The sequence below is a fragment of the Balearica regulorum genome, chromosome 1, assembly GCF_011004875.1.
Source record: "Balearica regulorum gibbericeps isolate bBalReg1 chromosome 1, bBalReg1.pri, whole genome shotgun sequence".
Classification (NCBI taxonomy): domain Eukaryota; kingdom Metazoa; phylum Chordata; class Aves; order Gruiformes; family Gruidae; genus Balearica; species Balearica regulorum.
The window spans coordinates 191,789,529-191,804,302 of record NC_046184.1 but is presented as its reverse complement, the minus strand read 5'-3'; the positions used below and the strand labels follow the sequence as shown (position 1 = coordinate 191,804,302).

At 40.5% G+C, this 14,774-nt stretch overlaps 2 protein-coding genes across 12 annotated transcripts in view; one reads left to right on the top strand and one right to left on the bottom strand.

The window, feature by feature from the left end:
* Positions 1-44: 44 nt before the first annotated feature.
* EXOSC8 (exosome component 8) lies at positions 45-11,927 on the top strand. Its single transcript, XM_075741995.1, has 11 exons — positions 45-197; positions 2,201-2,237; positions 3,298-3,361; positions 4,978-5,051; positions 5,607-5,652; positions 6,699-6,804; positions 6,893-6,938; positions 7,192-7,288; positions 8,344-8,464; positions 11,122-11,228; positions 11,714-11,927. The coding sequence occupies exons 1-11, from the start codon at positions 181-183 to the stop codon at positions 11,827-11,829; spliced, it is 831 nt and encodes a 276-aa protein (XP_075598110.1). The 5' UTR covers positions 45-180; the 3' UTR covers positions 11,830-11,927.
* The window catches only part of SUPT20H (SPT20 homolog, SAGA complex component), a 34,185-nt gene continuing 31,255 nt past the window's right edge, over positions 11,845-14,774 (bottom strand). For 5 of the 11 annotated variants that reach the window (XM_075741982.1, XM_075741990.1, XM_075741983.1 and 2 more), the window contains exons 22-23: positions 13,864-13,951; positions 11,845-13,366 (exon numbers count right to left, since the gene is read on the bottom strand). In XM_075741982.1, coding sequence (XP_075598097.1) covers positions 13,209-13,366; positions 13,864-13,951 — 246 coding nt within the window. In that variant the 3' untranslated portion in view covers positions 11,845-13,208. The remainder of the gene's footprint in view (positions 13,367-13,863; positions 13,952-14,774) is intronic. The other 6 variants (XM_075741987.1, XM_075741991.1, XM_075741993.1 and 3 more) reach the window with 3 other exon arrangements.

The following is a 14,774-nucleotide window of genomic DNA, read 5'->3' as shown; positions in this document are numbered from 1 at the left end:
AGGGGCCGCTCCCCCGGCGAGTGGCGTTGGAAGCCGCCCGCGCCCCCCGGCGGCAGGGACCCGCCAGCGCCGCCGCCTCTATTGCCGCCGCTGTAGCCACCGCCGCCAGGCTGTCAGCAAAGGCTTCCGGCCGGCCGGGTCACAAGGCGGCAGCACATCCGGGAGGGCAGCGGCGCCGCCATGGCGACGGCTTTCAAGTAAGTGATGGGTCTGGTGGCCGTTGCGCCCCGTTTGCGCGGCGCTGGGGTGTCCCGCCCGTTCCTCGTTCGCGGTGGTGGGCGGACGCCCCTCTGCCCGCTCTTGAGGGCCGAGGCAGCGCCTCCGCGGGGCCCGTTGGGGCCTTTACCCCGTTACCGCCGTGGCCCTGCGCCGCCCCCAGCAGCGTGCGCCTGCAGGGGAGAGGGCCCGGTTGATTCTCTTTAACTGTTACCATTTTCTTTACGATGCTGTTTCCCGCTGCTGTGTAATCTGCACGGCAGAGCCGGCAGCCGCCCATTCCAGCGCCTGGTTTGCGGTAGGCGCCGGCGCTGGCTGCGGTAACCCCGCGTTACCGGCGCAAGAGAGCCCCGGCGGCGCTGGATCGCGTGTGGGTGTCGGGAACTCCCCGTGGAGCTGCCCGCTGGACACCCAGCGCAGGGCACCTCACGGCCATGGCGCTGGGCACCGAGGGTGCCGGCGCAGGAAAGCTGTGGGCAGGCGAAGGCACGTCCAGCGGGGAGCTGCCAGGGTGCTGGGTTTGTTCAGCCTTAAAAAGGCATGGCTAAGTGCAGAGGTCTCTAGGGCTTTGAGCCACCTAATAGAGTGAGGTGTGGAAAAGACAGAAGAGGTGGACCTTGGATACAGGTTGAAACATGATTCTGAATGGGGGGGGGGAGGGGGGAAGGTTATAGGGAAGGTGGTCAAGCAGGGAGGCTGTTGCATCTCCGTCCGAGGAGACAGTGCAGTTGGACAAGGCCCTGAGCAATATATCTGCTCTGTGTGGACCTGGTTTGGGTGAGGGGTTGGACCCAGCACCCTCCAGAGGCCTTGCCAGCCTGAACTGTCCCGTGGTTCCTGGGCATTAGAAGTGGAGGAGGCAGCCTTCTCTGTCGAGGGAAGAGGTACAGGGTGAACTAGTTTAGTGAAGCATTACATGGAGCTTAGAACAGTCGGGAATTTCTGCCTCTTTTAGAATCGTAGGATGGTTTGGGTTGGAAGGGACCTTCAAAGATCACTTAGTTCCAGCCCTCCTGCCGTGGGCAGGGACACCTTTTGCTCGATCAGGGTGCTCAAAGCGCCATCCAGCCTGACTTTGAACACTTCCACTGATGGGGCATCCACAGCTTCTCTGGGAAACCTGTTCCAATGTCCTTGCTTCTTCCAGATTTACAGCGTAAACATGTGAAACAAGGTTTAGCAAGCTCTTTTACGTGATTTAAAAGAGAACAGGCCATTTGTTGGGGTCAAAAACCAGTAGTACAGGACCAACATATGGGGAACCAACAGGGTTCATATTTGCCATTCGTGAGTTGTGATACATCTACATGTTAGTTTGCATTTGGAAAACTTGCCTTTTCCATTTATCCTTTTTTTCCCCAGAAATGCTTATTTTAACAAAACTGAGAAGGCTTTGTTCAAATATTAATGATGCTTTTATGAGTATTTTTTTAATTTATGTTCTGTGCTTAAAAGACTAATACACAAATTCTGTTAGTAGTATATAATTAATAATAAGCATTAATTATTTCTCAACTGAAGCACTGCATGAATCATATTTCTTAATTTTACATTTTCTTAAAGAATCTAAGAAAACTTGTAACATTTCAAGACTGTAAAATTGTTTTAAATCATTTTGTACATCTGAACGCAGTCCTTGAACTAACAAATAATTCAGACACTGTAATAAAATTACCCTTTCTGCATTTCTTCAGAAACATTCTACAGCCTTGTCTCAATAAACGCTCCTTTTGAATTAAAACTAATAGTCAAGGTTATTGAGGTGAAAGCTAATAGTTTTTTATTAGATGTATGTGCAGGCAGGTTCCTTGTAAGGAAGAAGCATTTTGGAAGTGAATGTAGGAAAACATCTTTTTCTTAGCTTTACCGATCATCTTGATTGTCAAATGATTTGTTGTTGCAGGTTCATGCTTGCTTATCTTTTTTTTCTATCTCTTACGTACTTGGGAGCTTGCATGTGAACTTCTCTTTCTATTTGTTTTAGAACGGTGGAACCCTTGGAATATTACAGAAGATTTTTGGTGAGTAAAACATGATATGCATGTATAAATTGCTTGTAATCAATATTTTCTTGCTTGCTTCTGCTTTTCTAATTTGTCTGTATGGAAACCTGAAACTATAAGGGAAAAACAAAAAAACTCCCTGAGCAGGGGAAAAATGGTCATACACTTCAGAACGTGTTTTTCCATCTGTCTGTAGCATTGGCTGCAGCAGGTTATGTCCCTGTTCAATGTGATGGGTAAACGCTTCTGTTGGCCTTGGAACCAAGGTGCTTCCACCTTTGACCAAAGTGGAGATGCAGGTTTGTGTCTAGTACAAAATTATGTCAGACCAGGCTTTTAGATGCTACTAAAATTAAATAATAGAGAATATCGCTGCTAACTATGCTTACCGTAACTGTGAAGGTGTGACTTTTTGGTATATTGAATTAGTCTATCCATTACTAAGGTAGTATTGTCTTAGAAATGGGTCCAGTATTTTTGCAGTCAGTTTTGGTTCTCATAATTGAGCCAAAGGTCTTTGCTTTTGAGAAGCTTGAAATTGTGATGCATAATAATTCAGATCTAACATGATGATCAATTGGTGCAATTTCTAACTTAAGGTTCACGTATGGTACAGCTTCTGACTGACAATATTTGAATGTTGGGGTTTTTTTGTGGGGATTTTGGGTTTTTTTTCCCCTTTAGTTCACTCTGACATTAATTTTAAGAGCTCCACTAGGTGGGGGTGGGGTTTTTGCCTACAAAATCTAAACAATGCAGACAGGTAGAAACTCTCATTTTAAGGTATCAGTGAGTATTCATCCTTGGGTGATACTCTGAATCTAGCCTGTAGTACTTTCTCTTGAGATAATCAATCTATTACACTTATTTTCTAAATAAATTATAATAAATAATTGTGCACTTACAATCACAAACTGTTTATTCAGCTGGTCAGAATGTGATAGAGTTTTCCATAGCATTTTTGTAACTGCATATTTCCACTAAAACGAAGAGAAAACTATGATCTCATATAGCATAAATATTGGTGTGTTATTTACTAAAATATGTTTCTAACTTGAACTTTCTAATTTCTGTTTAGAAAGAGAACTGTCGACCTGATGGAAGGGAGTTAGGTGAATTCCGGGCAACTACTGTCAACATAGGCAAGTACTTATTTGGAATAATAATAATGGGGGGAGGTATTATTAATCTCAGATTAGTGACTAATTACTTGCTAATCAGTTTTCTTGGTGATTCCATTTTGAAACAAGAAAGAGGAAGGATTTCTATTTATAGTTTCAATAAGCATTAAAGAAAATTCATGGTACAGTAATATATTTGAGCATTATTATATGGTTCTGCTCCTGGCAGTCTGCTGAAGGCAGTGTCTAGACACATACCGACCAGTGCAAAATTGATGCCATAGCATCTTGAAAGAGTCAGTGACTCCTGGCTTCTGCTTTGTTCTAAGCTTGATGAGCAACTGTCTCAAGCAGAGGCAAAATACCTCTTATGCAGCGAGCAGCAGCACCTTACCTGCCTTTCTTACACCTTGTAATTTCTAAAAGTAAAACACCAGTGTGGAATAGTGGCTGATTATTGCTCAAACTTGACACTGCAGGTCTCTTCTGCTGTACAACACTGCCTTCCATTAGGTCTTGCTGTAAGGCAGCCGGAGGATGGGCTATGATTTCTGGTTTAAAAATTACGTCAGGGATCAATATTGGGTCCAGTCGTGCTCAACATTTTCATTAATGATCTGAATGGTGGGGCAAGGTGTACCCTCAGCAAGTTTGCAGATGACACCAAACTGGGAGGAGGGGCTGATATGCTAGTGGGTTGTGCTGCCATCCAGAGGGGCCTCAACATGGGCTGACAGGAGCCTCATGAAATTCCACAAGGAGAAGCACAAAGTCTTGCACCAGGGGAGGAACACCACCAGACACCAGTATATGCTGGGGGCCACCCAGCTGGAAAGCAGCTAGATAGAAAAGGACCTGGGAGTCCTGGTGGACACCAAGTTGAACATGAACCAGCAATGTGCCCCTGCTGCAAAGAAGGTCAATGTTATACTCAGCTGCGTTAGACAAAGTATTGCCAGCAGGCTGAGGGAGGTGATTCTTCCCTTCTATTTGACACTGGTGAGGCCACACCTGGAGCACTGTGTCCAGTTCTGGGCTCCCCAGTATAAGAGAGACATGGACATACTGAAGCGAGTTCAATGAAGGACCACAAAGATGATGAAGGGAGTGGAGCATCTCTCCTGTGAGGAAAGGCTGAGAGAGCTGGGACTGTTCAGCCTGGAGAAGAGGAGGCTCGGGGGGATCTTATCAATGTATATAAATATCTCAACAAGACATACCCAGACTCTTCTCAGTGGTGCCTGGTGGCAGGACATGAGGCAATGGGCACAAATTGAAACACAGGAGGCTGCCTCTGAACATGACGAAACGCTTTCTTTACTGTGAGGGTGACCGAGCACTGAAACACGTTGCCCAGAGACATTGTGGCGTCTCCATCCTTGGAGGTATTCAAAAGCCATCTGGATATATCCTGGGAAACTAGCTCTAGGTGGCCTTGCTTGAGCAGGAGGGTTGGACCAGATGACTTAACCTCCAGCGGTCCCTTCCAGCCTCGACCATTCTGTGTGATTCTGTCTGATTGTTCCCACCCTGGATTCATCGAGACTTTGCTTAGCCTGTATTTAGTGTAAAACGATGGAAAGTAAACCCTTTGAGTGGAAAAGTAGATTTTATTGAACAGCACTTTCTCTCTTCAGGTTCAATTACAACCGCAGATGGTTCTGCCCTGGTGAAGTTGGGAAATACTACGGTGATTTGTGGAATTAAAGCGGTATGGTTGGTTTTTGTTTTAACTTAGCCGTTAGCTGAACTTGTGCATTTGTGTTTGGAATTAATCTCCTGCAGAGTTACAGTAATATGCCAGTCAGACACAGAGTCTTTCACCTTAGTTACTTTCAGACATGGAAGTTAATATATAATTTGTCTAATCCTACCTGTATAATCTGAGAACATGTATTTTTGTGGTGTGTATTGGGAAAGATATATAAAAAAATAAAGTCTTTGTTATTTCTGGATAAAAGCTATGTAATTGAAGAGTTACTGACTATTGATCAGTAAGTGCATTGGTAATTAGTTGACTGGACTAGTAAGTGCATTGGAGCCTCAACTTTACTGCTGGCCTGCCATGAACTATGAGACAAATCACTTCACATTCCTGTATTGAGTTTTCCCACAGGAAAAATACAGACAGAGACTGATTCAGGATGGCTTTTGTAGATGTCACTGTAATGATAACTGGGAAGAAAATGACCATTCTTATATAGAACAGCTGGAAAATTTTTTTGTACAAAATTCAGCTCTTAATTTTTGTATTTTTTTTCTCCAGGAACTTGCTGCGCCCGCAGTAGATTCTGCTAATAAGGGATATATTGGTAAGCTTTTCAGTATGGGTCTTACTCAGATCTTTTATTGCTTCAGCTAAAAGGCTGTAATGATGGGACAGATTTAGTATGTTGTGAAGACTTCTTAAAAGAAGGAATTTGGGTAAAATTGTATTACTTTCCTTAAAATCAGTTTCCCAATTGACATATAGGCAATGGTACTTGAGAAATTTCAGAATTCCCCCTGCTCTGCTTATGAGTTTTCCATGCAAAGCTACCTTCTTATTGCTGATTCCAGGTCAGGCTGAAAACAAACCTGGAGAAGGAGGAAGTATGTATGGTAAGAGGGGGAAGGTAGTTTGCCTACAAAAGATTGTGGCATGCAAGGTGGTGCAAAGGCACATTAACTTTTGTCTTGAAATCCCAGTAGGCAAAAAATGTAACTCCTAAAAACAGTGAAATAAACCCTGTTATTTTTCGGACAACTGTAGAAGTCCCAAGGATACATCCTTACTGCTGTGAAACTATGGAGTTTCTTTTGAAATAAAATAATTCCGTGGAACTGAGAGCTTAGACTAAATCCTCTTTTTTATAAGGCATCTCCAAAGTATGTTTTTAGTGAACTTGATTATGCTTTTTTTTTTTTTCCCCACAAATGTTTTTGCTTCAAGTCTAAAGCATCAGGTTTTAATGTTGATGAAAAACAGATAGCATACTGGTAAAGTCAGGCAGTGGGATGAAAATGCTGTTGTTTCTTGATGTACTTAAGAACGCTTAACACTTAAAGAAGAGTTTGTGTGGGGTCATGATATTCATAGCAGGATTACAAACAGAAAATGGTAGTTAGGAGTACGTGCTTCTCCATGGAATACAGCATTTCTGAGTACAGAGTACTACAAGTTCTTAAATACAAACTCATTCATAACTTTATTTTTGAGGGGAGAAATAGGAAGGCTTGATTGAAAAATTCTTGGTCTTGCTTTTCATTTGAAGTACATAAAATGGTCTTAAGAGTGGGTTTTGGCTTATTTCTGGTTTTGATATCCCATTGCCTGCTTTCATTAGTTTATGACTAAAGAATGATTCTTGCTACCTAGTTCCAAATGTGGAACTGCCATCCCTCTGTTCAATGAGGTTTCGCTCTGGACCACCTGGTGAAGAGGCTCAAGCAGCAAGCCAATTCATTGCAGATATGATTGAAAAGTAAGAATCATCTTAATGCATTTAAAACACAAACAACTCTGCAAGACAATTTTCTTGTTTCCTAGTTTACTCTCTTGTTTTATTTTAGTTCACAGATGATAGCGAAAGAAGACCTGTGTATTGCAAATGGCAAGGTAAGTTGTATCTCAAAATGAAGATGGACATACTAACAAGGTGACAGTGTTGAGACGTTAAATTTGGGGTTATAGGTTGTTTTGTTGTTGTTTTTTGCTTTTTAGTCTTCATAGTTTGGTTTACATCTGAAGTTTATCATCTAATCGTATGATAGAAATAAGTATCTTTGTTCATGTGCTCAGCATTTTCTTAGATATTGCACCATTTGCTTAGCTGCTGTAATATCTCACATGCGCAAACCTTTTTTGATAGCTTGCGTGGGTGTTGTACTGTGATATCATATGTCTGGACTATGACGGAAACATTTTGGATGCCAGTGCCTTTGCTTTGTTAGCAGCATTAAAAAATGGTAAGTCTTCTCTAGAGCAAGAGACACACTCTGATTAGCATTGCTTGGAGAAATACGTTAGTTTGGAATCCTGATGAATAGGTAACTAGTTCACAATTCCTTAAGACTGCTTTTTTCCCCTGTCATTTGTATGCTAAATTACTAAAACACAAATATAAAGTGGAAATGATGGCATGGATGCCATAGATGCGTTAACACTTGCGCAGTAGGATCTTTTTGTATAGGTATTACTGCTCTCTTGTAAGACTAATGGTGTTCTGCCATGCGTTCTTCTGCGTCAGATCTGAATCTTTTAGCAGTGGTCATAAACAACTTTAATGTCTAAATCAGGCTCTTCCCATGTTAATGTATTCTGTGTAGGCAGATTAAATGGTTGGGTTGGGGGCTTTGCTTACTTGTCACAACAGAATATTCCTAGCTTATGCATTAGAGTTGGAAAACACTGTATGTGTGGATTGATTATTCCCAAGTATGTGGGTTATAAATGCAAGTGTGAGGCAGTATAAAGAGCAGCTTACAGCCAGGCCTCCTTTTCTGATTGTCATTCTTTGAATTCGCGTAGCTACTTTGCTCATGATTTCCCTGTCTCCAACATGGTATGGGTTGTCAGAGCAAGAGCTACCTGATGATCAGATTGCACTGTTTCTATGGATATGTACAATTCATGAGATGAGACTATATTCCTGTTTTTCATATGTCCAGTAGGCTTTTTTGGGGAAAAAATACATTTTGTTAAATATTACTCTAAAGATATTGTAGTTGTATGGGATTTTGGAAGCAGAAAATGCTTCTGTGTAAGAAAGAATGTTTCCTTGAGGAGAAAAATCAAATACTTCCTTGACCGGGTAGTTCTAAGCTAAATATTTCAAATTCAAGGGGTTTTTTGTATGCAGAACACCAGTAATGTAGCCAAAACTCTATTCTGATCTGTTTTCAGTGGCGTACCAATGTGGTAAAAGAACAGCTTAAATATTTCAGTAGTCTTGGACATATCTAGGCCTACTAAACCCAGCAATGTTTAATATCATACCATTGTCATTTTTTCATCTCTTCAGTACAATTGCCATCAGTTATTATCAATGAAGAAACTGGTTTATCAGAAGTTAATTTAAAACAGAAGAATCCTTTGATTATCAGAAAGCATCCAGTTGCCACATCGTTTGCTATATTTGATGAGTAAGTTCGTAACTGTTTTGTACTTAAGAAAACAACTGTATGTTTGAAAGAAATGGTGAAAAACAGGATGCTACCAGTGACGTTTCTGCACTTCTGCCAGTGAAGAGTGTGCAGTCTGAGGCAGTGCTGTTTCACTTGCTCTAAAATCCGAGGCCTCTCTTGTTGGACTGATCCGTAGTTCTGTGACACGAACGAGCATGCACAACAAAAGGAACTCTGTCCAACTTCTTCCTGTGACTTAAAGCAGAACTGGTTCCAACCTAAAAGATATACTTAAATTAGGGGAATAGGTATTATTCTATGTTTTTGCAGTATCTTTGAGATGAAAGAATGTCACCAATTAATCTTTCAGAAGCTTAGTAAATGACTGATAAAAAAGATGGTAGTTTTTTAACAGCTTCTACCAAGGATTTAGTCAATAAAGGAAGTAAGAAGTAAAGGTCCAGTTAGAACAACCAAACCTGTGGATAACTGAAAACATAATTACCCAAGATGAAGTATGAACAGCACTCTTAAGTCATTGTTAGTGTAGGTAAAGAGTCTGATTATGAGAGTTCAAAATAATTGCATCTGATAACTTGACTCCTCATGTGAAATTGTTTATTAGCTCTTCATTAGTCCAAGTATGTTCAGTGCGTGTTCTGCTGCTGTTTGTAAGAAATGCAGTTATTTATGGTGGTATCCATTTGAAAGTAGAAAATGACAAATAAGACGACACTCACTGTACTACAGATCTTATTTGAGATTTAGGTATATTTGGAGAGGTCAGGGCTTTATGGCACGTTCATCTGTGTTCACAGAAAATGACTAATAGACCCTCTCATTAAAATACGAGATGGAGTAGGGGGAGTGCTAAACTCAAATGTTGACCAAGTGATTACCAAAATGAGTCAAAGCAGAAAGTTATCAGTACTCGAGAGTGCTTCTGTTAATTGCTTTAATGCCAGTTCTTGTGGGTCTGAAGTTTGATGTAGACTTGAGAGTTTGGACAGACAGTTGTCAGTAGGATTTGCATGCAAGTCACACATCCTTGCCAATACACAGAAAAGGTCCCTTTGGAAAGGGAAGCTTTCAGTGACAGTCTGTTGGGCTTATTTCCCTTCACTGAAACCAACTGTTGCATCAAACAAGTTACTTAAGTCTCCCTTTGCCTCCAAAAACTGTGTCGAGGGGGGTGTGTGCCTGTGTGTGCCTGTGTTGTGTGTTTTTTTTGTTTTTTTTTTTTTCATTGTGGTTTATTAGTTTTTCTACAGCTGTTGACACAGCCCTCTAAATAATATGCTTTACATACTCTGGCTTCCAGAGACAGTTTTCTTCTGTGCAAAAGCCCTCCTTGAATAAATAAAACTTCTGGGTTGCTGGTTAGTGTGGCCCTGGGCGAGGAAAGCTGGTGCAGAGCGCTGCGCAGCTCCGCAGCTGGCTCCTGTGGAGTCAACCTGTGTATCAAGTAAGGCTGACGCACTGAACTCTCCCGGTTTGCTGATTCCCGTGTCACGCAAAGGGCCGATGCTGCATAGTGCGTGTGGGTAGAATTAATAAAACTGTATTGTTGAGTAGTGTAGCTAGGGACTGATGTTTTCAATACGCTATTGCTCTGAACTGGCAATCTGAAACTATTCATGAAGGTTTAAATTACCCAGAAGATCTTTTTTTAATTATGCATGGCATAGGAGTACAAATTGAAAAATTCTGTTAGCCTTCCATCTATTTTGTGTGATCAGCTACTGTAGCCTCGCTACTGACTTCCCCCAAAACTTGTCGTAAACATCACTTAGCATAGGTGTGCTCCAGCTGCTACAGTGAGACATCAATACTAAATTTTACTTTAACAGTGTAAACTGAGGCTTCAGGAAAATTTCAGCTGAACTCTTTCCTGTCGTGATATCTGCACTTCAGCCAAATGTTTACAATTACTTGTAGTGAATTTTTATTATTTTTTAAAGAAACTAAGGCTGAATGGTGGTTGTTCAACTTTTTTTTAAGTTCAAGTTTTTCTAGTTGGGCAAAGCTGCTCTTTTTTTCTTTTTCCACTAGTTTGCTCTATTTTTAACTTAATAGATGGTTCAAACCCAAAAATATTTAATATCTCTTTTAATGATCTGCAACAGGTGATATACAACAGCTTATTTTGGCTGCCTTAAGGAACGCAGTAAATCCATTTTTTACCTATTCCCAGGTTTTTAACTATTCCCACCAGTCTGAGTGAAGTTAGAGCTGTCTTAGAACTACTCTGCTGACTTTGCCATTGGAAATGAGTTTTGCCTTAAGGTCTCGTAGAGATTAATGCACCCTACACCTAAAACCAACACCATTTTCTTTGTGTAACTTGTTGAAAGTGACTGTGTATTGCAAGTGGCAGTTTAATGGCATTTTCTTGCAATACCTGGGTGTCACAAATCTATGAAACTGAGGCATAATTGTATTTTTAACAGCTACTATTTTAACAGGCATATACCCTTGAATATCTGGAATCTCCCACTTATTTTTTTCTTTTTAAATAGGTACATTTTAGTAAGAAAACAGCTAAGCCTGACCACTACATCCACCTACAAGTATTTTGTAGGATTACAGTAAAAAATTAATGTTCTGTGTACTTTGCAGTAATATTAATGGAGCAACATCTACTAAAGTGTCTGCCTATGTTTTTCTTTCACAAGCACATTACTCATTGTTGACCCAACTGCTGAAGAAGAAGACTTAGCAACTGGAACAGTAACTATCGTAACTGATGATGAAGACAGACTATGTTCTGTCCATAAACCAGGTACTTTTAAGTTTATTATGCAGGAACCCATGGCGGCAATAATCCTTTCTTGACCTAGATGTTATATACCTGCTTTTCTGTGTAAAATGTGAGTGCTTTATGGTAACAGACTGTCTGCTTGAGTACTTACTGAGTGACTTACTCTTGAAATTCATTTTGAAAAAGGTGGCATGACTGAAGTTGAAGGTCCCCATGATGGTTGTAGGTCCCTTCCAGCTGAAATAGTCTATTCTAAGTTCAAAAAGAAGCCACAGCTTGACCTACGTACAGCAAAGGACAGATTTTGAACACGTCTCCTGTTAGACCTCCAGTTTGTTCCTGTTTTCTTTGCCTGAGACTGGAGCTGGGGAAGCTGTATGCTCCCCATGTGAAAGTTGTTGGTTATGAGAATTACTGCATTACTTAATACTCTCATTTGGAAACACAAATACAGATGCTTAACTGAAGTGTAAGTACAAAATCAAATTGTTCCCTTTAATTTTTAGGTGGAAGTCCTCTCACAGGAGCCAAACTTCAGGACTGCATCACCAGAGCAATTACAAGACACAAAGAAATAAAGAAGCTGATAGACAAAGTAATAAAAAGTATAAAACCCAAGTGAACAAAACGGGAGATCTTTTCAAAATGGATTTGTAAAAATTGTATTTGTTACAGTGTTCACAAACCTTTTATACTAAATAAACAAATACCAATACTACATTTACAAAGTTCATTTTTTCTAAAATGTTTTTCACCCTTATACTATGTACAGTGCTGCTGAGTGGTAAAAAATACGAGATAAAACATTCTGTTAAAAAATTAAGTGACTTAAGGAAACCAGACCCTAGCTGCTTTATAGATAAAATCTCCAAGTTCTGTAGAATTGGCTTCCAAAACCAGTTCATTTATTTCAGTGTAACATCAAAAGTTCATTTTCCCATCAGTAATATAAAACACCAATTTGTTTTTAAGCTTTCTCCTTTTTAATCTGAAAAAAAAAAAAACCCCTCTGAATCAGTTTATTTAAGGGAGGGAAGGAAGCAAGTCTCAGGATTGTGGAGGGGCTGGCGTGCCTCTTTTCCTTTTACTTTTTGAGTGGCTGCCTGAATGCTGTTGATGATGCAGGTGAGCTGCTTGCACTGCTGCTGCCGCCATAGCCATTTGATGCTGCAAGAATCGCAACTGCTGCCGTAGAGGAGAAGGGGGAGAAAAAGCTTGTTAGCCTTGACTATAAAGCAATGCTTCACATCAGGAAGAATGAGAGGAAGGGGGTGTGGAAATAAAAAGGAAAAAAAAAAATGAGGAAGCACCAGGCTGACAACAGGACTACACCATGGACTCGGGCAGTGAGGACAGTCAAGCAGCACCAGTGGCACAGAAGCCTGCTGAGGGCGTATCTGACATTTTACACCTGCACTCAGACAGCTTTGTTGCTTTGCCCTCTCTCTGTTGCAGTAACTGCAGTAACTCAGCAACTTCAGTGAATGTTTAGGTTTCATCGTACATTTTTAACAGAACACCCTTTCAGTGTATGCATTGTACATAGTTTCTGTATGTATCACAAAAGGGAGACTGCTTAAAAAAAATACTAAAATACTTTCATAAAGCATCTGAACGACAGAATGCTAAAGGAATGCTTTGCCAGAGCTTCCATGTACTGACTAGCAGTGCTACATTTGAACTTGCAGGTACTTATGTTCATGCTATTTTGAAATCTCTTAGCACCTGCAGAGCTTATTTAGATATGTATGTGCCACAAGCACTCCTTGAATGTTAGCAAATCAGGAAGGTGGATGGCTTAAATGAATAAAAATAAATTCAGTGCTCCAAGCTGAGAGAACCACAGATTTCTAATCTTTCATGATACAGTTTGCCAAAATTCATGGTTTTTTTCACTTGCGAGACCATACAGACATTAGTTTAAAAAAAAAAAAAAAGTCAAAAGGGACAAGATTTTTGGTTTTGGAGCTGAGAATTGTATTTTAATTTTTTATTTTTTTTTTAAACACAGTCAGGGTGAAGTTGCTGGATTACTTGTATCTGTTGCTGCTGCTGCTGCAAGGCTTGTTGTTGCTGTTGTAAGGCAGAAGAGAGCTGGAGTCTCTGCTGAGGAAGGCTTTGCCCAGGTCTGTTCACGGCAGAGCCAAGCTGAGACCACACTAAGGAAGGAGAAGGGGAAAGCAGGCAGGTCAAAGAGGTCAGGTTGAGTTTGTCAGGTTTGGGGAAGGAAGACATAGGGAGAGAGCATAACAGAAAAGGGGGATCAACAGAATTAGTTTTAGAGTCAAATTGGAAATGGTGCAGAATAAAGTATACATGATATACATACTCTGTTAGAACATAATTAGATCATGAAGTGCTTGTGGAGACACAAAGAGTTTCGTACTGAGAGTTAAAGAAACATTCCTCAATGAAGTCTGGCATGGAATTTCCTTTTTGTACCAAGCATGACTTATGTGATATCATCCATTTGTTACACTTAACTGCCAAACAAAGCAGAGAAGTGCATCTTTGAAAGTTCACTATTTCTTGTATAATCCATGTGCTGACAATAAAGAGTAGATTGTTCTGATCTAGTGTAAGACCAAACTTCATTTCAGTGTGAATTTACCAAGATACACACTTAACTACAAAAGGAGGGTCGGCAAGGACATACCTGTGGCTTGAGGTTGCATAAAATTCCCTACTCCAGTCAGGTTAATTACAGCAGCCTGATCTTGATTGGATGGACCTTGGTCAGACCCCTAGCAAAAATGAAAAGCTTGATACTTATTACCAAACTTTGGTATCAAAGAATAAGTCAATAAAGCCAGTGTAAAGGCAAACTTTTGAAGTGCCATTTAAAAACATTTAATTCTACATTTTCCAGTGCATATAGATACAGGCTATAACATAGTCACTATTAAAGTGGAATGAACAGATGTTGAATGTCCCCAAACATCTGTTTTGGCAGAAACAGTGTTATGCCTGTTACCCAGCAAAAGTCCCATGTAGCTGTCAACCTCCCTGCAGTCAGCAGAGATTACAGGTTATGGTTGTAATCTTAGGATGTGTCCTGTCCCACTCCCAACCCCAAAGTCTTCAGGTGGCACCTGAAACCATCCACAGGCAAAGGTCTTAATCAAAATACAAAAAGTCTGAAACTTACATTCACGTGTTCAAGTTGTGCCACACGCTCCTTCATTTCATAAAAAATACAAACCCAGCTTTTAAAATTTTATTTTCAGAACAGAGTAGTTCTCACAGTAACCACTCAAATGATATTAGTGAAGTCTGATCTAGTATCTCCTGAAGTCAAAGGGTACTGAATTATGACCTTTTCTAGAACTTGAGTTATGCATTGATTCATAAAGTGGGGAAATAAAGTATTATATATGCAATTCATGCAAACTGCATGGCTTATCAGTCAGGAGGGGAAAAAAAAAAAAAAAAAAAAGCTTTGAGCTGGTGCATTTCCAGGAGCTGCAATGCTTCTTTAGAATAACCACATGAAATAATGCCACTAAGATCTTGGTAAACTTGACCAAAAGACTGCACGTTAAGATGACATCATCATCCAGATGAAGA